This window comes from Nerophis ophidion, linkage group LG07, assembly GCF_033978795.1.
Source record: "Nerophis ophidion isolate RoL-2023_Sa linkage group LG07, RoL_Noph_v1.0, whole genome shotgun sequence".
In the NCBI taxonomy this organism is placed as follows: domain Eukaryota; kingdom Metazoa; phylum Chordata; class Actinopteri; order Syngnathiformes; family Syngnathidae; genus Nerophis; species Nerophis ophidion.
Window position 1 is genome coordinate 65091100 of NC_084617.1, and position 24544 is coordinate 65115643.

At 41.9% G+C, this 24544-nt stretch overlaps 1 protein-coding gene across 1 annotated transcript in view; it reads right to left on the reverse strand.

The window, feature by feature from the left end:
* hmcn2 (hemicentin 2) overlaps positions 1 to 24544 on the reverse strand; it is a 229065-nt gene that overhangs the window by 183347 nt on the left and 21174 nt on the right. Inside the window, exons 5-13 of the mRNA XM_061906866.1 lie at positions 16660 to 16831; positions 16482 to 16588; positions 16289 to 16409; positions 14426 to 14689; positions 14189 to 14333; positions 13290 to 13411; positions 9598 to 9870; positions 6542 to 6683; positions 6116 to 6243 (exon numbers count right to left, since the gene is read on the reverse strand). Of these exons, the coding sequence (XP_061762850.1) occupies positions 6116 to 6243; positions 6542 to 6683; positions 9598 to 9870; positions 13290 to 13411; positions 14189 to 14333; positions 14426 to 14689; positions 16289 to 16409; positions 16482 to 16588; positions 16660 to 16831 (1474 nt within the window). The remainder of the gene's footprint in view (positions 1 to 6115; positions 6244 to 6541; positions 6684 to 9597; positions 9871 to 13289; positions 13412 to 14188; positions 14334 to 14425; positions 14690 to 16288; positions 16410 to 16481; positions 16589 to 16659; positions 16832 to 24544) is intronic.

Genomic DNA, 24544 nt, shown 5'->3' on the forward strand with positions numbered 1-24544 from the left:
CGCTAATTTTGCAGCTGTAACCCTTAAGAGTCATATAACTTGAAGGACCCCAATGAGGGTGGAAGGACCTTTAAGCAGCCCACACAGCTGCCTGTTTTAAAAGCATTATAACTGGCTGATTGTCATAGGTGAAAAATAGCGGTGAGGAAAAAATATTAGCATTTCAGCATGCTAACCTTTCAAGCTATTTTTGTTTCGCTAATTTTGCAGCTGTAACCCTTAACGGTGAGGAAAAAAATATTAGCATTCCAGCATGGTAACCTTTCAAGCTATTTTTGTTTCGCTAATTTTGCAGCTGTAACCCTTAAGAGTCATATAACTTGAAGGCCCCAATGAGGGTGGAAGGACCTTTAAGCAGCCCACACAGCTGCCTGTTTTAAAAGCATTATAATTGGCTAAATTGTCATAGGTGAAAAATAACGGTGAGGAAAAAATATTAGCTTTTCTGCATGCTAACCTTTCAAGCTATTTTTGTTTCGCTAATTTTGCAGCTGTAACCCTTAACGGTGAGGAAAAAAATATTAGCATTCTAGCATGCTAACCTTTCAAGCTATTTTTGTTTCGCTAATTTTGCAGCTGTAACCCTTACGAGTCATATAACTTGAAGGACCCCAATGAGGGTGGAAGGACCTTTAAGCAGCCCACATAGCTGCCTTGTTTAAAAGCATTATAACTGGCTGATTGTCATAGGTGAAAAATAACGGTGAGGAAAAAATATTAGCTTTTCAGCATGCTAACCTTTCAAGCTACTTTTGTTTCGCTAATTTTGCAGCTGTAACCCTTAACGGTGAGGAAAAAAATAGTAGCATTCCAGCATGCTAACCTTTCAAGCTATTTTTGTTTCGCTAATTTTGCAGCTGTAACCCTTAAGAGTCATATAACTTGAAGGACCCCAATGAGGGTGGAAGGACCTTAAAGCAACCCACACAGCTGCCTGTTTTAAAAGCATTATAATTGGCTAAATTGTCATAGGTGAAAAATAACGGTGAGGAAAAAATATTAGCTTTTCTGCATGCTAACCTTTCAAGCTATTTTTGTTTCGCTAATTTTGCAGCTGTAACCCTTAACGGTGAGGAAAAAAATATTAGCATTCTAGCATGCTAACCTTTCAAGCTATTTTTGTTTCGCTAATTTTGCAGCTGTAACCCTTACGAGTCATATAACTTGAAGGACCCCAATGAGGGTGGAAGGACCTTTAAGCAGCCCACATAGCTGCCTTGTTTAAAAGCATTATAACTGGCTGATTGTCATAGGTGAAAAATAACGGTGAGGAAAAAATATTAGCTTTTCAGCATGCTAACCTTTCAAGCTACTTTTGTTTCGCTAATTTTGCAGCTGTAACCCTTAACGGTGAGGAAAAAAATAGTAGCATTCCAGCATGCTAACCTTTCAAGCTATTTTTGTTTCGCTAATTTTGCAGCTGTAACCCTTAAGAGTCATATAACTTGAAGGACCCCAATGAGGGTGGAAGGACCTTAAAGCAACCCACACAGCTGCCTGTTTTAAAAGCATTATAATTGGCTAAATTGTCATAGGTGAAAAATAACGGTGAGGAAAAAATATTAGCTTTTCTGCATGCTAACCTTTCAAGCTATTTTTGTTTCGCTAATTTTGCAGCTGTAACCCTTAACGGTGAGGAAAAAAATATTAGCATTCTAGCATGCTAACCTTTCAAGCTATTTTTGTTTCGCTAATTTTGCAGCTGTAACCCTTACGAGTCATATAACTTGAAGGCCCCAATGAGGGTGGAAGGACCTTAAAGCAACCCACACAGCTGCCTGTTTTAAAAGCATTATAATTGGCTAAATTGTCATAGGTGAAAAATAACGGTGAGGAAAAAATATTAGCTTTTCTACATGCTAACCTTTCAAGCTATTTTTGTTTCGCTAATTTTGCAGCTGTAACCCTTAACGGTGAGGAAAAAAATATTAGCATTCTAGCATGCTAACCTTTCAAGCTATTTTTGTTTCGCTAATTTTGCAGCTGTAACCCTTACGAGTCATATAACTTGAAGGACCCCAATGAGGGTGGAAGGACCTTTAAGCAGCCCACATAGCTGCCTTGTTTAAAAGCATTATAACTGGCTGATTGTCATAGGTGAAAAATAACGGTGAGGAAAAAATATTAGCTTTTCAGCATGCTAACCTTTCAAGCTACTTTTGTTTCGCTAATTTTGCAGCTGTAACCCTTAACGGTGAGGAAAAAAATATTAGCATTCTAGCATGCTAACCTTTCAAGCTATTTTTGTTTCGCTAATTTTGCAGCTGTAACCCTTACGAGTCATATAACTTGAAGGACCCCAATGAGGGTGGAAGGACCTTTAAGCAGCCCACATAGCTGCCTTGTTTAAAAGCATTATAACTGGCTGATTGTCATAGGTGAAAAATAACGGTGAGGAAAAAATATTAGCTTTTCAGCATGCTAACCTTTCAAGCTACTTTTGTTTCGCTAATTTTGCAGCTGTAACCCTTAACGGTGAGGAAAAAAATAGTAGCATTCCAGCATGCTAACCTTTCAAGCTATTTTTGTTTCGCTAATTTTGCAGCTGTAACCCTTAAGAGTCATATAACTTGAAGGACCCCAATGAGGGTGGAAGGACCTTAAAGCAACCCACACAGCTGCCTGTTTTAAAAGCATTATAATTGGCTAAATTGTCATAGGTGAAAAATAACGGTGAGGAAAAAATATTAGCTTTTCTGCATGCTAACCTTTCAAGCTATTTTTGTTTCGCTAATTTTGCAGCTGTAACCCTTAACGGTGAGGAAAAAAATATTAGCATTCTAGCATGCTAACCTTTCAAGCTATTTTTGTTTCGCTAATTTTGCAGCTGTAACCCTTACGAGTCATATAACTTGAAGGACCCCAATGAGGGTGGAAGGACCTTTAAGCAGCCCACATAGCTGCCTTGTTTAAAAGCATTATAACTGGCTGATTGTCATAGGTGAAAAATAACGGTGAGGAAAAAATATTAGCTTTTCAGCATGCTAACCTTTCAAGCTACTTTTGTTTCGCTAATTTTGCAGCTGTAACCCTTAACGGTGAGGAAAAAAATAGTAGCATTCCAGCATGCTAACCTTTCAAGCTATTTTTGTTTCGCTAATTTTGCAGCTGTAACCCTTAAGAGTCATATAACTTGAAGGACCCCAATGAGGGTGGAAGGACCTTAAAGCAACCCACACAGCTGCCTGTTTTAAAAGCATTATAATTGGCTAAATTGTCATAGGTGAAAAATAACGGTGAGGAAAAAATATTAGCTTTTCTACATGCTAACCTTTCAAGCTATTTTTGTTTCGCTAATTTTGCAGCTGTAACCCTTAACGGTGAGGAAAAAAATATTAGCATTCTAGCATGCTAACCTTTCAAGCTATTTTTGTTTCGCTAATTTTGCAGCTGTAACCCTTACGAGTCATATAACTTGAAGGACCCCAATGAGGGTGGAAGGACCTTTAAGCAGCCCACATAGCTGCCTTGTTTAAAAGCATTATAACTGGCTGATTGTCATAGGTGAAAAATAACGGTGAGGAAAAAATATTAGCTTTTCAGCATGCTAACCTTTCAAGCTACTTTTGTTTCGCTAATTTTGCAGCTGTAACCCTTAACGGTGAGGAAAAAAATAGTAGCATTCCAGCATGCTAACCTTTCAAGCTATTTTTGTTTCGCTAATTTTGCAGCTGTAACCCTTAAGAGTCATATAACTTGAAGGACCCCAATGAGGGTGGAAGGACCTTAAAGCAACCCACACAGCTGCCTGTTTTAAAAGCATTATAATTGGCTAAATTGTCATAGGTGAAAAATAACGGTGAGGAAAAAATATTAGCTTTTCTGCATGCTAACCTTTCAAGCTATTTTTGTTTCGCTAATTTTGCAGCTGTAACCCTTAACGGTGAGGAAAAAAATATTAGCATTCTAGCATGCTAACCTTTCAAGCTATTTTTGTTTCGCTAATTTTGCAGCTGTAACCCTTACGAGTCATATAACTTGAAGGACCCCAATGAGGGTGGAAGGACCTTTAAGCAGCCCACACAGCTGCCTTGTTTAAAAGCATTATAACTGGCTGATTGTCATAGGTGAAAAATAACGGTGAGGAAAAAATATTAGCTTTTCAGCATGCTAACCTTTCAAGCTACTTTTGTTTCGCTAATTTTGCAGCTGTAACCCTTACGAGTCATATAACTTGAAGGACCCCAATGCGGGTGGAAGGACCTTAAAGCAGCCCACACAGCTGCCTGTTTTAAAAGCATTATAATTGGCTGATTGTTATCGGTGAAAAATAACGGTGAGGAAAAAATTTTAGCTTTTCAGCATGCTAACCTTTCAAGCTATTTTTGTTTCGCTAATTTTGCAGCTGTAACCCTTAACGGTGAGGAAAAAAATATTAGCATTCTAGCATGCTAACCTTTCAAGCTATTTTGGTTCGCTAATTTTGCAGCTGTAACCCTTACGAGTCATATAACTTGAAGGACCCCAATGAGGGTGGAAGGACCTTTAAGCAGCCCACACAGCTGCCTTGTTTAAAAGCATTATAACTGGCTGATTGTCATAGGTGAAAAATAACGGTGAGGAAAAAATATTAGCTTTTCAGCATGCTAACCTTTCAAGCTACTTTTGTTTCGCTAATTTTGCAGCTGTAACCCTTAACGGTGAGGAAAAAAATATTAGCATTCTAGCATGCTAACCTTTCAAGCTATTTTGGTTTCGCTAATTTTGCAGCTGTAACCCTTAAGAGTCATATAACTTGAAGGACCCCAATGAGGGTGGAAGGACCTTTAAGCAGCCCACACAGCTGCCTGTTTCAAAAGCATTATAACTGGCTGATTGTCATCGGTGAAAAATAACGGTGAGGAAAACATTTTAGCTTTTCAGCATGCTAACCTTTCAAGCTATTTTTGTTTCGCTAATTTTGCAGCTGTAACCCTTACGAGTCATATAACTTGAAGGACCCCAATGCGGGTGGAAGGACCTTAAAGCAGCCCACACAGCTGCCTGTTTTAAAAGCATTATAATTGGCTGATTGTTATCGGTGAAAAATAACGGTGAGGAAAAAATTTTAGCATTTCAGCATGCTAACCTTTCAAGCTATTTTTGTTTCGCTAATTTTGCGGCTGTAACCCTTCACGGTGAGGAAAAAATATTAGCATTCCAGCATGCTAACCTTTCAAGCTATTTTTGTTTCGCTAATTTTGCAGCTGTAACCCTTAAGAGTCATATAATTTGAAGGACCCCAATGAGGGTGGAAGGACCTTTAAGCAGCCCACACAGCTGCCTTGTTTAAAAGCATTATAACTGGCTGATTGTCATAGGTGAAAAATAACGGTGAGGAAAAAATATTAGCTTTTCAGCATGCTAACCTTTCAAGCTATTTTTGTTTCGCTAATTTTGCAGCTGTAACCCTTAACGGTGAGGAAAAAAATATTAGCATTCCAGCATGCTAACCTTTCAAGCTATTTTTGCTTTGCTAATTTTGCAGCTGTAACCCTTAAGAGTCATACAACTTGGTATTGTCACGCCCTCATTGGGGTCCCTTCAGGCATTGGAGGGGCTGTCACGCCAAATTTCTTCCGGGGGGAAGGTTTTTGTTGGGGGGAAGAAATATTTTTGCTGAAAGGATTCAGTAGAGAACATCGACGATAAAGTTCGCAACTTTTGGTGCTGATAAAAAGGCCTTGCCTGTACCGGAAGTAGCAGACCATGACGTCACAAGTGTGAGGAATCCTCACATTGTTTATAATGGGAGCTGTCACGCCAAATTTCTTCCCCCCAACAAAAACCTTCCCCCCGGAAGAAATTTGGCGTGACAGCTCCCATTATAAACAATGTGAGGATTCCTCACACTTGTGACGTCATGGTCTGCTACTTCCGGTACAGGCAAGGCTTTTTTATCAGCACCAAAAGTTGCGAACTTTATCGTCGATGTTCTCTACTGAATCCTTTCAGCAAAAATATGGCAATATCGCGAAATGATCAAATATGACAAATAGAATGGACCTGCTATCCCCGTTTGAATAAGAAAATCTCATTTCAGTAGGCCTTTAAATCGTTATTATCAAAGGACATTTCTAATGGTCTGACAAGTGTTGCTAACCTGACCTACTAATGCAGGAACATGATGGACTACCTGCATAAGAAATGGAGACAGACTGCGATGCAGTCCCGGCCACATTGCTTGCCAGACATGTGTAGTTCCCGGCATCCTCCGGGAGAGCCTCTCTTATGGTCAGAACTCCTTGTTGGTGTAGACTCATCCTGCATCAGGTAATTGGCAGAATTCACAATACTTGATTGCATGTGCAGATGTACTGCAAAACAGGCGTTTGTACAAAGCCGTTTTCTTTCTCTTGTGTATAAAGCCATCTATTTTTTTTTTCCTTCAATAAGCACACACACACAGGACCGTGAAGTGCTTTGTGTTTGGCAAAAACAGAGCGTAAACCAGAACTCTCCACAATTCTACAAACAGGATGTGGCAATCTCTTGGAGCTAAAGTGGAATGTAATGAGTCCTTTGTGCCGGAGGTGTTGAGTGGCGCTGAGAGTCCTCTTACCGCGGCCGATTAGCAAGAAACATGTTTCCATGGCTCCAGAAGAGCACGGGAGGGGGAGAGCCGGACGCTGAGCAGACGAGGCGGATTTCATCCCCTCGGGAGAAGACCTGGTTCTGGGGGTGAACTACCACAGAAGGTGCCTCTGCGGTAGAAATGAAACAAAGACCAGTCACTCTTTGTCGAAAGGGTGTCGGCGAAATCCATCTGAAAAAGTCTTAGGTCATGCCACGGTAGAAACCGCAAAGTTTAATGTGCGTCTCAAGAGGAACATTTCTGACAAGGACGTGACTCAGTCCAACCGAAGGATGGCTCTGCCTGTAATGGAAACCAGATGATCCTGACAGGAACCAGGAGGTCTGTGTGTTAAAGGGGAACATTATCACAATTTCAGAAGGGTTAAAACCAATAAAAATCAGTTCCCAGTGGCTTATTTTATTTTTCGATTTTTTTTTTTTAATTTTACCCATCATGGAATATCCCGAAAAAAGGCTTTAAAGTGCCGGATTTTCGCTATCTGTAAATCCACCGTCCATTTTCCTGTGACGTCACATAGTGACGCCATTACGAACAAACATGGCGGATAGCACAGCAAGATATAGCGACATTAGCTCGGATTCAGACTCGGATTTCAGCGGCTTAAGCGATTCGAGGGATTACGCATGTATTGAAACGGATGGTTGGAGTATGGAGGCAGATAGCGAAAACGAAATTGAAGAAGAAACTGAAGCTATTGAACAAATTGCTATTGATGCTATTCGGCCATGTCTGCCTCAGCATCGCCGGTAAAATGTGCCGACCAAACGATCGGGACTTTCGCATCTTGTGACACTGGAGCAACTTAAATCCGTCGATTGGTAAGTGTTTGTTTGGCATTAAATGTGGGTGACTGTCTGTGCACCAGTCTCGCCACCTTAAACAAAGTGACGCACAGGCATCCTCCATAAAAGGATAAACCCCTACCAGGAGGATTGTCATACTCGTTTTGAGTAACCGCCGATGATTTTAAAGTCGTTAATATATTTTATAATTATTGTTAAAATGATATACAGTATAACACATATGATGTACACTATGGAGAGAAAGGCTGGATGCAAATATAGCTACAAATGTACATACAGCTAGCCTAAATAGCATGTTAGCATCGATTAGCATGCCGTGCTAATCGATGCACACTCTACGTAAATCAACTTGAATCCGTCCCTGATCGTGTTGTTACACCCTCCGACAACACACCGACGAGGCATGATGCCTCCAAGGTACGGAAAACAGTCGAAAAAAGGGAAAATAACTGAGCTGATTTGACTCGATGTTTATAATGTGTTTGAGAAAATGACGGATTGACTACCTAGGTGACGTCACGTTCTGACGTCATCGCCTTGAGAGCAAAAAATACAAAAGGCGTTTAAATCGCCCAAATTCACCCACTTAGAGTTCGGAAATTGGTCCAAAAAATGTATGGTCTTTTTTCTGCAACATCAAGGTATATAATGACGCTTACATAGTTCTGATGAAATTGAAAAAGAAACTGAAGCTATTGAGCGAATAGCTGTTGAAGCTATTCGGCGATCGCCTTCTAACCAACGATTGCATCTTTTGACCACTGGAGCAACTTAAATCTGTCGATTGGTAAGTGTTTGTTTGGCATTAAATGTGGGTGGAGGGAAAGGCTGGATGCAAATATAGCTACAAATGTACATACAGCTAGCCTAAATAGCATGTTAGCATCGATTAGCTGGCAGTCATGCCGTTAGCCAATATGTCTGATTAGCACATAAGTCAATAACATCAACAAAACTCACTTTTGTGATTTCGTTGACTTTATCGTTGGAAATGCATCTGCTTTGAGTGTCGCAGGATATCCACACAATTCTGTGCCATCGCTATCTAAAGTGCCTGATTTTCGATATCTGTAAATCCACCGTCTATTTTCCTGTGACGTCGCATAGTGACGCCAATACGAACAAACATGGCGGATAGCACAGGAAGATATAGCGACATTAGCTCGGATTCAGACTCGGATTTCAGCGGTTTAAGCGATTCAACAGATTACGCATGTATTGAAATGGATGGTTGGAGTGTGGAGGCAGATAGCGAAAACGAAATTGAAAAAGAAACTGAAGCTATGGAGCGAATAGCTATTGAAGCTATTCGGCGATCGCCTTCTAACCAACGATTGCATCCTTTGACCACTGGAGCAACTTAAATCTGTCAATTGGTAAGTGTTTGTTTGGCATTAAATGTGGGTGGAAGGAAAGGCTGGATGCAAATATAGCTACAAATGTACATACAGCTAGCCTAAATAGCATGTTAGCATTGATTAGCTGGCAGTCATGCCATTAGCCAATATGTCTGATTAGCACATGAGTCAATAACATCAACAAAACTCACTTTTGTGATTTCGTTGACTTTATCGTTGGAAATGCATCTGCTTTGAGTGTCGCAGGATATCCCCACATTTCTGTGCCATCGCTATCGTCGGTAAAATGTGCAGAACAAACGAGGGACTTTCGCATCTTTTGACACTGGTGCAACTTAAATCCGTCGATTGGTATGTGTTTGTTTGGCATTAAATGTGAGTGGAGGGAAAGGCTGGATGCAAATATAGCAACAAATGAGGCATAGCGATGCAATATGTACATACAGCTAGCCTAAATAGCATGTTAGCGTTGATTAGCATGCCGTGCTAATCGATGCACATTCCACGTAAATCAACTTGAATCCGTCCCTGATCGTGTTGTTACACACTCCGACAACACACCGACGAGGCATGATGTCTCCAAGGTACGGAAAACAGTAGAAAAAAGAGAAAATAACAGAGCTGATTTGACTCGATGTTTATAATGTGTTTGAGAAAATGACGGATTGACTACCTAGGTGACAATTGAAAGGCGTTTAGATCGCCAAATTCACCCTTTTAGAATTCGGAAATCGGTTAAAAAAACACATGGTCTTTTTTCTGTAAAATCAAGGTATATATTGACGCTTACATAGGTCTGGTGATAATGTTCCCCTTTAAGTATTTAGACAGATGACCTTGGACTATCTCCATGCCATACCTGGGACAAAGAGCCACACTGTGATCCTGGAATCTCCGTGGGCGTTGGTGGCCGCACATTGGTACTCCCCGGCATCCTGAGTCCGCACACCGCTGATCTGCAGCGACGAGTTGGAAAGCAGCCTCACCCTCCCCGAGCGGGCTCGGACGCTGCGTCCCGCTCGATGCCAAGTCAAGTTGTAGCGCATGGAGCCCTCTACTTGGCAGGGGAGCACAGCCACACTTCCGACTAACGAAGTCACGTTGACCGCCGGCTTCAGTACTGGAGGAGGCTCTGTTTTGAAGAAGACGTGAACAACATCTTAAAAAAGCTCGGAGCAAGCATCGGTGCGACGAAGAAAATGTTTGGAAAGGTTTTGAGCGGTGCATGTTTAAAGGCCTACTGAAATTAGATTTTCTTATTTAAACGGGGATAGCAGGTCCATTCTATGTGTCATACTTGATCATTTCGCGATATTGCCATATTTTTCCTGAAAGGATTTAGTAGAGAACATCGACGATAAAGTTTGCAACTTTTGGTCGCTAATAAAAAAGCCTTGCCTTTACCGGAAGTAGCAGACAATGTGGAGCTCCTCACATCTTCACATTGTTTATAATCATGGCCACCAGCAGCGAGAGCGATTCAGACCGAGAAAGCGACGATTTCCCCATTAATTTGAGCGTGGATGAAAGATTCGTGGATGAGGAAAGTGAGAGTGAAGGACTTGGAAAAAAAAAGGCGATTGCAGTGGGAGCGATTCAGATGTTATTAGACACATTTACTAGGATAATTCTGGAAAATCCCTTAACTGCTTATTGTGTTACTAATGTTTTAGTTAGATTATATGGTCGTACCTATACAACCTGAGAGTCGGAGGGGTGTGGTCGCGGGTGTGGTGACCGCCAGTGTGTCCGAGGGAATCCACGTTTCTCGACGAGGCTGAGATTTTTTTTTTTTCCCCTTCTCCACGGTGTAAGCATCCGACGGTCGGGGGCGGCCGGTGGGAGGAGGCAAGAGAGTCCGCAGCTGTAGGAGGAACGACGCAAGCTCTCCGCTCATGTCTACGGTAAGAGCCGACTTATTACCACCATTTTCTCACCGAAACCTGCTGGTTGACATGTGGTAGGGAACCATGTTCGCTTGACCGCTCTGTTCCATAGTAAAGCTTCACCGTCATCTTTCGGGAATGTAAACAAGGAAACAAAGAAACACCGGCTGTGTTTGTGTTGCTAAAGGCGGCCACAATACACTGCTTCCCACCTACATCCTTCTTCTTTGACGTCTCCATTATTAATTTGAACAAATTGCAAAAGATTCAGCAACACAGATGTCCAGAATACTGTGTCATTATGCGATTAAAGCAGACGACTTATAGCTAGGATCGGGGCTGGAACAAAGTGTCCGCTACAATCCGTGACGTCACGCGCACACGTCATCATACCGCAACGTTTTCAGCAGGATAATTTGCGGGAAATTTAAAATTGTAATTTAGTAAACTAAAAAGGCCGTATTGGCATGTGTTGCAATGTTAATATTTCATCATTGATATATAAACTATCAGATTGCGTGGTCGGTAGTAGTGGGTTTCAGTAGGCCTTTAAGGTGCACCTGGTAAAAACCGCTGCGTCCATCTGGGGATGGAAACTTTTGCTGATTGAGGGGGGAGAGCACTAAACAACAAACTAAAAGCTGAATGAAGACGGAAAACAGAGCAGCGCCACTGGTGGCGACAGCTTTAGGCCGGATGCCATCTCCCTTAGCTCTCGTTGCAAGTCTCGCGTTGTATGTCGTAATTCAGGGGTGGTGAACCTTTTTGGCTGAGAGAGCCATTAAAGCCAAATATTTCGAAATGTACTTCCATGAGAGTCATATCATATTTTTTAACACTGAATACAACTAAATGCGTGCATTTTTAAGTAAGACCAACATTTTTAGAGTATAATAAGTCTCTTATTCTTGTTGATAACTTTGTTATTCTGAAGCTAACCAATAATAAATAAAATGTCATGTCTGTTGATCATGTTTTTGTTTGGCCATGTGCTGTTTGTCCTTTGGACTCTTTAAGTTCCTGTTTTTTTCCACTCCTTTGTCTGGTTTCCTTGGTTGCTCATTTTGTCCACCTGTCTCTGGTGGACAAAATGCCTGCTCACGTGCTTCCCGAGCACTAATCAGAGGCAGTATTTAAGCTCGTCTTTGCCAGTCAGTCGCCCTGGCGTCAATGTGATCTTTTCTTGCTCTGTGCTGACTTGTTTCATGCGTTGCCATAGTTTCGTGCTTCATGCCATGCCAAGTAAGTTTTCTTTGATTTGTGTTCATAGTCTGTTTATGCGTTAGCTTTGTTCCTTAGCCCAAGTTGTGCCTCCACTGTGAGCGATTTTTGTTTTTATATTTGTTTAGTTTAAATTAAATCATGTTTTTACCTAAATGCCATGTCCCGAGTAGTCCGTCTGCCTTCCTGGGAGAACGACCCCGCAGCAAGCTGCAACCCCCACATTGTGACATAAAATACTTCTTACCATTAATGCGACTTCTTGAATAGGTGCGGTAGAAAATGGATGGATGGATTTGAATGCATGAGAATGTTTTATATTTTGCACGTTATTTTTAGCACTGTGATTACCAGCGGAATTATTCATGATTATCGTGTTAAGCAATGTCAGCTAAGATTTATCTGAGAGCCAGATCTGGCTCTAGAGCCATAGGTTTCCTACCCCTGTCATAATTTGTACATGTGCTTTGCAAAAAAAAAAATCCTGGTCCCCCTCTCCTCCAGGAGTTTAGTTTGGGACTTGTTTTTTTCGTCAAATTCTCCCGCTTCTGTACATAGGGAGAAGTACACAGCAGTTGCGTCTCCCATTCATACTTTCCAACCCTCCCGATTTTCCCGGGAAACTCCTGAATTTTAGTGCCCCTCCCAAAAATCTCCCGGGGCAACCATTGTCCCGAATATCTCCCAGACAACAATATTGGGGGCGTGCCTTAAAGGCACTGCCTTTGCGTGCCGGCCCAATCACATAATACCTACGGCTTTTCACACACACAAGTGAATGCAAGTCATACTTGGTCAACAGCCATACAGGTCACACTGAGGGTGGCCGTATAAACAACTTTAACAATGTTACAAATATGCGCCACACTGTGAACCCACACCAAACTGTTTTTCCTCAGCTGCGGCTGATTGGCACCTGGCCACACCTGGTGTCAATCAGCCCGCTCCTGTCTGTACCTGCTTTGTCTTTCAGTCAGGGCTGGATTATTGTTGTGTCATGTCGCTCTTGTCATTGCTACCTGTCGTGTCGTATCATGTCTTGTCAATGCAGCGTTGCGGTAAGCTATATTTGATTGCGGTTTTTAGCTTACTGCCTTTTGTTCCCTGCTTCCAAGTTTGTTTTCGTATTACATGTACAACATCTGTTTCCTGCTCGATACCCGCTAACTTCCATGCTAGAACCTTTTGTTTTTGCTAGCTTCCATGCTAAGCTCCTTTTGTTTTCTAGCTCCCATGCTAGCTCTTTTAGTTTGTTATCCGCCTCGTGCGCGCCTTTTGTTGGTACCCTTTTGTTTGTTCTTGTTTTAGTGTTTAAATTAAATCATGTTTTCCCACGCAATGCCTGCCTCCTTCTCTGCATCTTGGGGTTCGTCACCAACGAACTTTGACACAAACCTCCACAAACGTGAGCAAGTGTGGCTTGACTGTGTAAAAAGGACCATACCTCGAACAGTCAGCTGGGTTAAGGCGCGTCCTTGTCCCGCTCCACTCTGCGCCGTGCACTCATACTGGCCTTCATCCTCCGCTGAAGCGCGGTCAATCTCCCATGATGCAGTGCCAGATTTTCTGATATAAAGACAGGTAGCAACAAGATCGTCGTCATTTTACGTTAGCACTCAGGCACACAAAGTCCCAACTGATCAGAACCAGACTTTTATAAAGACACTTTGATTGATCAAACCAGGGGTCGGCAACCCAAAATGTTGAAAGAGCCATATTAGGCCAAAAATTCAAAAAACAAATCTGTCCGGAGCCGTAAAAAATCAAAAGCTGTATATAAGTCTTATAAAGAAGACAACACATGATGTAAGTGTCTATATTAGCTATAATAGCCTACTATCAAAATGACTATGTGTCGCAGGCTGAAGCAAATATTCGTTGACAGAAATGTCGAAATGTAATGGTGGAGGGGGCGTGGTCCGTGCGTCGCCAGTGGGCGGAGCATGTGCGGAAGCCGGCTACGAAGCAGCTGCAGGTGAGTGGATAACCCAGCTGGAGCGGGTTGTCTAATCACCTGTCTCTTTATTTAAAGCAGCGTGAGGATCCCGGGAGGAGAAGGGGAGCCCAGAGAGACTGAGAGGGACGGAGAGTAAAGGAGAGAGAGACTCGACAAGAATATAAAGAAAAAGTCTTTAAAAGTCTGCTAACCCCAGCCTGATTCTTCCCAGTCACCATGATCCCGCAACGAGACCTGGTACAGTAATATTATATATGATGAAGACCATAGTGAATGCCATTTCTAGAAACTGCTCAGAGTATTTAAGGTGGAGTGAATCAAGTGTGGCAGCACATACCGGAATGAAAATGTTACAAATTATTAAACGTGACAGGGAGAAATCTTACTGGAAGAACTTTTCCTCTCCCAGCGTTATTCCGCTTCTAGCAAATCTCAGCCTGTAAGGGATGTCGCTTTCCACCGCACAGCGGATCACGGCAGGCTGCATGTAGAGACCCTTCACCAGATCAGGCATGCTCACAGCTGGGGGATCTACGTAAGGAAGGAAACGCAGGTCAAAGTTCACACGAGGGATTGATGAAGTGTGAGAAATGTTTGCAAAGGAGAGTGCAAGGTTGTCTTACCTGGAACGATGTTTGTGTATGAGACGCTCGACAGTCGCTGGAAGGGATAGCCCTCCTCGTCTCTGCCTGTCACCTTAATGAAGAAGCTCTGGGAAGGGGTGCGGATCTCCGGGAGACTCCACAGGCCATGCCGGCCCAGGTCGGAGGGCAGAGGCACCTGGATGGTACGCAAGGGACGCCCCGAGCCAGATATTAGATCCACGTGACTTAGCAGACCCGGTGGTGTCAGGCCTGTGCATTTGAGCAAAACATGTGCTGGAAGTCCTGCAAGGCAAACAGATCAATCATGTAGTCATTCCACCATGTGCTCAGGGGTTGTTAACACTTCAGTTTCAGTTTTTTTCGAACATGCATACGATACAATGTAATGCATCACATATTTCCAGTTTTTTCATTCCGAGCTTATTTAATCCTACCCCTTTTCATACCTTAGCAATTTTATCCCGTTTCCTTGTTCTCTGTAACACAGGGGTCGGCAAACCGCGGCTACGGAGCCGCATGCAGATCTTTGATCACTCTAATGTAGCTCGGATGCATAATTTCCGACCCCACGGATTATCCCGAGAGATTTCGTGAGTTTGATGCCTCTCTCAGAAATCACCCGGTGCCAACATTCTCCGATTTTCACCTAGTCGATAAAATAGAGGGCGTGCCCTGATGGCAATAGCTCTTACAGTCCACTAAAACTTGTCGTCACACCCGCTTTGACACAATGCCATCTACGTGCCAGCCGGTCACATGTAGTATGCAGCTTTTGTTGATACACGACAGTGACTGCAAGGCATCGTTACTCAACAGCCATACAGGTTACACTGAGAGTTGTGACATAACTTTAACACTCTTACTAATATGCGCCACACTGTGAACCCACACCAAACAAGAACGACAAACACATTTCGCTAGAACATCCGCATTTTAACACAACATAAACGCAAAAGAACAGGTACCCAGAATCCCATGCATCCCTAAATCTTCCGGGCTACATAATACACCCCTGCTAGCACGAAACCCGGCTCCCCCAACCCCGCCCACCTCAACCGATGGGGGGTTGTATAATGTAGCCCGGAAAAGTTTGGGATGCATGGGATTCTGGGTATTTGTTCTGTTGTGTTTATGTTGTGTTACAGTGAGGATGTTCTCCAGAAATGTGTTTGACATTCTTGTTTGGTGTGGGTTCACAGTGTGGCGCATATTAGTAACAGTGTTAAAGTTCTTTGTATCACAACTCTTTGTGTAACCTGTACGGCTGTTGAACAACTAAGCCTTGCAGTCGTCTAAGTGTATCTTTGGTTGGAAGCCAACAAAAAAAACACAAGATACACTTACGATTAGTGCACCAACCCAAAAAAAACTCCCTTTTTCATGACAAAGAAAAAAAATTAATAAAAAAATAAAATATAAAAAAAAGAATCCCCCCCCATCCGGGCCGCGGGACAAATTCTCAAGCGATGACCGGTCCGCAGCTACAAAAAGGTTGGTGACCACTGTATTACGACACCCAAAAATGTGTTTTCTTTTACCCTTCCAATATCTACTCCGTCTATTTGTATTTGTGTTTGACTTTCTCTTCTACTATTACCATTAACTTGATGGTTTGGATGGAGGCTCGGCAATTTGTCGTTAACCCTGGTCATCTGTCACTCATCTACCACAAACTCTAGAAACCGCAGAGCCGCCAAAAAAAATGGTTCATGTTCAGTTTTTCGAGGTATAAATATCTCCGCCATTCATCCATGGTTTGGTTTCCAATTTTCGGGACTTATGCGGATCCCAAATCCACAAGAACAACTATCAATAGGTAAGTAAAGTTGGTTTTGCATACTAGGTCCCCTTTGTGACATAAACATCTGAAGAATAAAATACCTTTTATCGGCCTCTCCCTTGTATGATTAAACTCTTTGACAGGCACGCTTGAAAACCCAGCCCGGAAGTCCAGATTGCTGACTCCTGTGACCCTCAGGGTATGGCGGCCATCGCAGCTCACCTTTCAGAAGAAAGCAGAGCTGATTGCCGTTAGACAAAGAGCAAATCAAACAACTATCCCTCAGAACGGTACCTTTAGTTTCCACGGTCCAGATCTGGGAAGCTTCAGGTTGACGACACGAGCAGAATTGGGAATGTTCAGAAGCTCGGTAAGGCCTTGCTCCTCACCAACTATACGACCTGGAAGATAAGAGCAGAGAATACATTTTCGACTGTCCAACAGTTTTGGTGCCAATACTCGGGTTGTATACCAAGAGGATCTGTGAGCTCTATTTGTGGAGCAGGTCCGCTGAGTGATACGGTGACCTCTCGGAGGCTGGGATCAAAGGGCACATCCCATTGGTTCTCTTGGGCACGGTCATGGTTTGAGGACAGCAGGTGGACCTTCATGGCCTGAACAGTCACTTCCACCCATTTTAATACCTATCAGGCAGAGAAAAAACATTGTCAGTACATAAAGCTGCGGTTTATCCAACAGTATCTGTCAAGACCCCATTAGACAGGATGAGGACAGGAAGGATGTGATAGTGACCCCTCAATGAGTTTTTTTTTCTTTCCTGCCCAGGCAGAGTTCTGCTCTCTGTCTTTGAACCGCTCTTCTTTATCATTACAACTGTATTCCTCAGATGATTTTTTTTTCAGCAATCGAGAAATGAAACAGCTTGACTGTCAAACTGATAACATCCAGTTTTCTGCACTTCCAAGCATGTGTTCCCAGAAGAGTGTCTCATTCGCTGGAAGTCTGACAGGCAGCAGTCTCCCGCATTTCAGCTTTCATGAATCATGACGTCCGTGCCTCAGCGCGGAAAGCAGTTATGTCTGTTTTTTTTACACAACCAACCCGTATTCATTTACTCGGCCAGTTACAGACGGACAATTTCCTATTTCTCTGTGTTATTTCTCATTTGTTAGGGCTGATTTAATAAGGTCTGAAATGATACGCCGGGGTGGTTCGATTGCTTTCAATTGCAAAAACAGTCCTGACTGCAGCCTACAAAAGCTGTTGGTGGCGCTCTAGAAAAACATTTAAAAGTATAGAATTTTAGTTTTGACAAAAAACAGAAGAAGCATTGCACGGTCTCTTTGCACGGCCACAATGGACTCACTGTCCTTCAAATTGCAAATGCGTAACCAGTAGGGGTGTAACGGTACGTGTATTTGTATTGAACCGTCTCGGTACGGGGGTTTTCGGTTCGGTTCGGAGGAGTACCGATCGAGTTTCCACACGGACGTATTAAGTAGCGCACCGCAGGTTGTGTAAACAATGCAGAGCGAGGCACAACACACGGCAGGCTAGCAGCGACCGGGCTAAGACAACATGTTATAGCCAGACCTGCCTCGTTAACATCTCCCCTTAGGAACACTTTGGCTACGCGGTGCGATACAACAATGAAGGACGGAGGTTTGCCGGCATTTTTCAGCAGCAGTAGGGTACACTTCTGCCAATACGTCAAACATGCTAACTCCTTTGAAGCGTCTACACCGCATTCAAGCAGCCTGTCCTCGGCGAGTCAGGCAGGGCTGGAGCAATAACAAATGTTTTTATAGCAGCAGATTTAAGACCATCCATTCATCCATTTTCTAGCGCGTGTCTCATTCGGGGTCGCAGGGGGTTGCTAAAATCTAGATCTTGACCCACTTCTATGGTGGAGGAACAATAAGCCCATATATCCTCTTACTGCCAAGTTAACCAGGCTGGACTTAAACAAGTTGAAAAACTTATTGGGGTATGCAGTGGTCAATTGTAGGGAATATGTACTGTACTGTGCAATCTACTAAGAAAAGTCTCAATTAATAAATTTAAAAAAGCACTTTATATGTAGAAAGGCTTTGTTAAGAAACCATTCTTAGCCATATCTTATTTAGTTTTTATTTTATATATGTCGACCACATTAACCTTGGCAATGGACCCTGTGTGTATATGTATGTTATTCCATCCATCCATTTTCTACCGCTTATTCCCTTTCGGGGTCGCGGGGGGGCGCTGGCGCCTATCTTAGCTACAATCGGGCGGAAGGCAGGGTACACCCTGGACAAGTCGCCACCTCATCGCAGGGCCAACACAGATAGACAGACAACATTCACACTCACATTCACACACTAGGGCCAATTTAGTGTTGCCAATCAACCTATCCCCAGGTGCATGTCTTTGGAAGTGGGAGGAAGCCGGAGTACCCGGAGGGAACCCACGCATTCACGGGGAGAACATGCAAACTCCACACAGAAAGATCCCGAGCCTGGATTTGAACCCAGGACTACAGGAACTTCGTATTGTGACGCAGACGCACTAACCCCTCTGCCACCGTGAAGCCCGTATGTTATTCCATTGTTTACACATTTGGTAAATAAATAACCCAAAAAATGTATATTTTGTTGTTTTCTTACTGTACCGAAAATGAACCGAACCGTGACCTCTAAACCGAGGTACGTACCGAACCAAAATTGTTGTGTACCGTAACACCCCTAGTAACCAGTAACTGCTGTGTAGTATTTGTTGCGACCTTGTATGGTTTAAAGTGCATCTGTAAGGAAATAAAAAATCCTGCAGTGAGCCCTGCAAAGAGCCAAAGACAACACATTTTAAGACTTATATAAAAATGAGCAGCACCCGAAACAAGGGAACCCTTTGATAATACAGCCATCAGGCCCACAAAGATTATGTCTGTCGGGACTGCCTGGTGCTGACAGCAACTGGTTGCTCTGGACGTTTTACACCTGGAAACAGCTGTAATGTCTGCCATATGTGCAGTCATCGCCCGCAGAGCAGGAAACTGCTAAGAGGTGACCTACATCTGGCCCAGAAGGCTGTCTGTTGCCTACACAAAAGAACAGGGAGGAGAGGGCATTGGTCTGCCATCGCATCGCAGATCAAAACAAGGGAAGCGCAGACATGGGAGGACTGCAGTCCACGCAACCGTGCTCATGTGAAGCATGTTGAGCTGTGCGGTGACGCCTTGCTTCAGCCCGTTGAAATGCAGAGCACCAAAAGTCATGAGAAACATCATCAGAGGTGTCTCACTTCAACAGGTTTTCAAGGCTCCCGCAGGAAAGACCTCCTTTGCTATTCAAGGACGCATGACGGATGGGCCGAATTAGCTGAGAAGGGGGTCAAGGTTTCCTTGTACTCCCTTGTCCAGGTACATTTCCTTAAGACCACTAAGTGGTTCTGAACAGCTAATGGAACAATTGTCTGGTGTGGGGTTTAAGTATAACAGCTTGACTGCAAACCAAGGGTCAGTTTAATGTTTAAAGCAGGAGTCCCCAAACTACGGCCTGCGGGCCGGATACGGCCCCCCAGCGTTCAAAATCCGCCTCGCAGAAAGTCCCAAGTTAAAAAAAAAAGTTTTTTTACATTTTTTTTTGTAATCCGTCCTTTCTAGTCCATTTTCTACCGTCTCCTAGCCACTCAGGCAAATCATATTGTCTAAAAATGCATTTTACCATCGATTACGTAACATGTGCGCTCTTTAAGTCAATTAGTCCGCGAGGAATATATATATATGTGTGTGTGTGTGTATGTATAATATATGTATATGTATGTATGTATATATGTATGAATGTATATATATATAAACATATAAACACACATATACATATAAACACATATATACATATAAACACAAATATATACATATAAACACATATATATTAACATATACATATAAACACACATCTATACATATCTATATATATACAGATAGGTACATATATATTAGGGGTGTTGGAAAAATTCGAATACGAATCGAATGCGTTGTGCGATTCAGAATCGATTCTCATTTTTAAAAGATCGATTAAAAATGTTTTTAATCTTTTTTTATTTAATCCAACAAACCACTACACAGCAATACCATAACAATGCAATCCAATTCCAAAACCAAACCTGACCCAGCAACACTCAGAATTGCAATAAACAGAGCAATTGAGAGGAGACACAAACACGACACAAAACAAACCAAAAGTAATGAAACAAAAATGAATATTATCAACAACAGTATCAATATTAGTTATAATTTCAGCATAGCAGTGATTAAAAATCCCTCATTGACATTATCATTAGACATTTATAAACATAAAAAAAGAACAATAGTGTCACGGTAGCTTACACTTGCATCGCATCTCATAAGCTTGACAACACACTGTGTCCAATGTTTTCACAAAGATAAAAAAGTCATATTTTTGGTTTGTTAAATAGTTTAAAAAAAATTCCATTATTGCAAAAAGTTGATAAAACTAGGCCTATACATATGTGTATATGTATGTATATATATATATATATATATATGTGGGGTTTTTTTTCCGGGTTTTTTTCTTTGTTATGAAAAATGGAGATTTTTGTCATGAAAAAGGGATGTTTTGGGGTTGGTGCACTAATTCTAAGTGTATTGTGTGTTTTTATGTTGATTTAATAGAAATAAAAAATATTAAAAAAAAATAAAAATTAAAATTTTAAATTTCAAAAAATTTCAAAAAATTAAAATTCTTCCTTGGTTGGGGACCACTGGTTTAAAGGGTCTAAACCCCACAACATTTGCAGAGAACTTTACCACTTCATATCCAACAGCTCAACCTCCTTGTCCTCCTCACTGAGCTGCAAAAACCACCTGCCAAGAACTTTTCTCTCCGTGAGTCCACCCGTGTTTCAGCCAGGCAGCCTTGGTTTTACATACGCAGCGACATGACCTGAGGATAAATGTTGCCTCGGTTTTGTTTTATGGCAAGCAATCATCAGAGCTGCTTGAATCTCTTACCAGCCCCCTAATGAGAAAACCATGAGGCACATTTTATGAACACACAACCTGCGTGTATGCGTCAAAACATAAATAAAAACACAGCAGGTTGAACAAACACGTACAGGAAAAATGTTATGCTTTAAGACTATAAGTCTCAGGGTTATTTAACCACGCCAGCCCCAAAAAGATCAGTTCAAAACTTGGGAGACTAACATTTTTGCAGCAAATTTTTAAAAAACGGAGAGTACTCCTGTTGTGTAGAGGAACTTGGACTACTGTTTTGCACTACCTTTTTATTGACATTTTAATAGGAATATACCGATAGATTGATTTTTATTCCTAAATTTCAAGTAAATCAGCAAGTTCGCCTTCCGAAAAATAGGTATCGACCGAGGATCATTTTAAAAGGGAATCGATTGATTTTAACGGTACCGGAAAAAGGGAAACATTAAATTTAACAATGGCAGACTTTAAATGAAGTTTAGCACTTTTTAAAATAAGGACGTAAAACGTTGAGTCTGGTAAAAGAAAAAGGAAAAATAGCTATGGTGGTCGAGAAAGGTCATAACAAACGCAAACGTCACAAAACAATAATAGAAAATACAACACTGGACTGGACTCTCACTATTATGTTAGACTCTCACTATTATGTTAGATCCACTATGGACTGGACTCGCACACTATTATGTCAGATCCACTATGGACTGGACTCTTATACTATTATGTCAGATCCACTATGGACTGGACTCGCACACTATTATGTTAGATCCACTATGGACTGGACTCTTATACTATTATGTCAGATCCACTATGGACTGGACTCGCACACTATTATGTCAGATCCACTATGGACTGGACTCTTATACTATTATGTCAGATCCACTATGGACTGGACTCGCACACTATTATGTTAGATCCACTATGGACTGGACTCTTATACTATTATGTCAGATCCACTATGGACTGGACTCGCACACTATTATGTCAGATCCACTATGGACTGGACTCGCACACTATTATGTCAGATCCACTATGGACTGGACTCTTATACTATTATGTCAGATCCACTATGGACTGGACTCGCACACTATTATGTCAGATCCACTATGGACTGGACTCGCACACTATTATGTCAGATCCAATATGGACTGGACTCTCACTATTATGTTAGATCCATTATGGACTGGACTCGCACACTATTATGTCAGATCCACTATGGACTGGACTCTCACTATTATGTTAGATCCACTATGGACTGGACTCGCACACTATTATGTCAGATCCACTATGGACTAGACTCTCACTATTATGTTAGATCCACTATGGACTGGACTCGCACACTATTATGTCAGATCCAATATGGACTGGACTCTCACTATTATGTTAGATCCATTATGGACTGGACTCGCACACTATTATGTCAGATCCACTATGGACTGGACTCTCACTATTATGTTAGATCCACTATGGACTGGACTCTCACTATTATGTTAGATCCACTATGGACTGGACTCGCACACTATTATGTCAGATCCACTATGGACTAGACTCTCACTATTATGTTAAATCCACTATGGACTGGACTCTCACTATTATGTTAGATCCACTATGGATTGGACTCGCACTATTATGTTAGATCTACTATTGACTGGACTCTCACTATTATATTAGATCCACTATGGACTGGACTGTCACTTTTATGTTAGATCTACTATGGACTGGACTCTCACTATTATGTTAAATCCACCATGGACTGGACTCTCACTATTATGTTAGATCCACTATGGACTGGACTTTCCCAATATTATGCTAGACCCACTCGACGACCATTGCACCCGGTCTGCCCTCGAGGGATAAGGGGTCACCCACATCTGCCGTCCTCTCCAAGGTTTCTCATCGTCATTCACATTGACATCCCACTGGGTTGTGAGTTTTTCCTTGCCTTTATGTGGGACTCTGAACCGAGGACGTCGTTGTGGCTTGTGCAGCCCTTTGAGACACTTGTGATTTAGGGCTATGTAAATAAACATTGATTGATTGATTGAACACAAAACCTTACAGTTACAGCACGATTGCAAAAGCCACAACAAATCAAAACAACACAACACAATAACCAACAAATCTTTAAGCCACAAATGACGCAACTGACACAACAAAAGGGACAGCAAAACAAGGAGAAGTCATTTGATGGGGAACATAAATATAATGGGGGGGTGTATATTGTAGCGTCCCGGAAGAGTTAGTGCTGCAAGGGGTTCTGTGTATTTGTTCTCTTGTGTTACGGTGCGGATGTTCTCCCGAAATGTGTTTGTCTTTCTTGTTTGGTGTAGGTTCACAGTGTGGCGCATGTTTGTAACACTGTTAAAGTTGCTTATACGGCCACCCTCAGTGTGACCTGTATGGCTGTTGACTTGTGTGTGTAAAAAAGCCATGGATATAATGTGATTGGGGCGGCACACAAAGGCAGTGCCTTTAAGGTTTATTGGCGCTCTGTACTTCTCCCTACGTCCGTGTACTACTCCGTAGAGCGGCGTCATAAATTTTACTTTTTGAAACCGATACAGATAATTTCCGATATTACATTTTAAAGCATTTATCGGCCAATAATATCTAGTCATAACAAACGTAAACGCCACAAAACAATAATAGAAATCTCAACACAAAACCTTACAGTTACAGCACGATTGAAAAAGCCACAACAAATAAGAACAACACAACACAATAACTTAAAACGGCAACAAATCTTTAAGCCACAAATAACGCAAGTGACACAACAAAAGGAACAGCAAAATAAGGAGATGTCATTTGATGGGAAACAAATAAAAACAAGATCAAAGAGGCTTTGGAAATTAGGAAGCAAAGGGCCAACACCATCAGCAGGGATGAGGGGGCACATAGCCGAGACACCTGGGCGGAGAACGGACACTGTATGGCCAGGTCGAGGAACTTTATTTAGCAGGTCAATTTCCTCTTAAAACGTTGCTTACAGTAGTTTTATTGAACATTTCTTGAATGTTGAAAATGAAAACAGAACGTGTTTCCTCCTGTTAATTCAACATAAAGTGCTGGTTAAACTTTATTCAAATAAGATGTGAATGCATTAGTGTTTACTTGCTTGTTTGTATCCATATTTCCGTTATATCTAATTCCATTACAAGAAATAACAGGAATATTGCAAACTTCACCTGCAGTGTCCAAAATTCAGTATTCATTTCACAGTCACGCTGGTTGATTTGTTTTGCTAAAAAGTTACTGAATCGATTTCAACTCACTGAATCGTTTCGGATTGTATCGTTCCAAAAAAAAAAAAAAAGAGAGAGAGAATGTCCCTGACTCAAATGGGCGAAATGTAGAGATGTCTGATAATGGCTTTTTTGCTTATATCCGATATTCCGATATCGTTCAA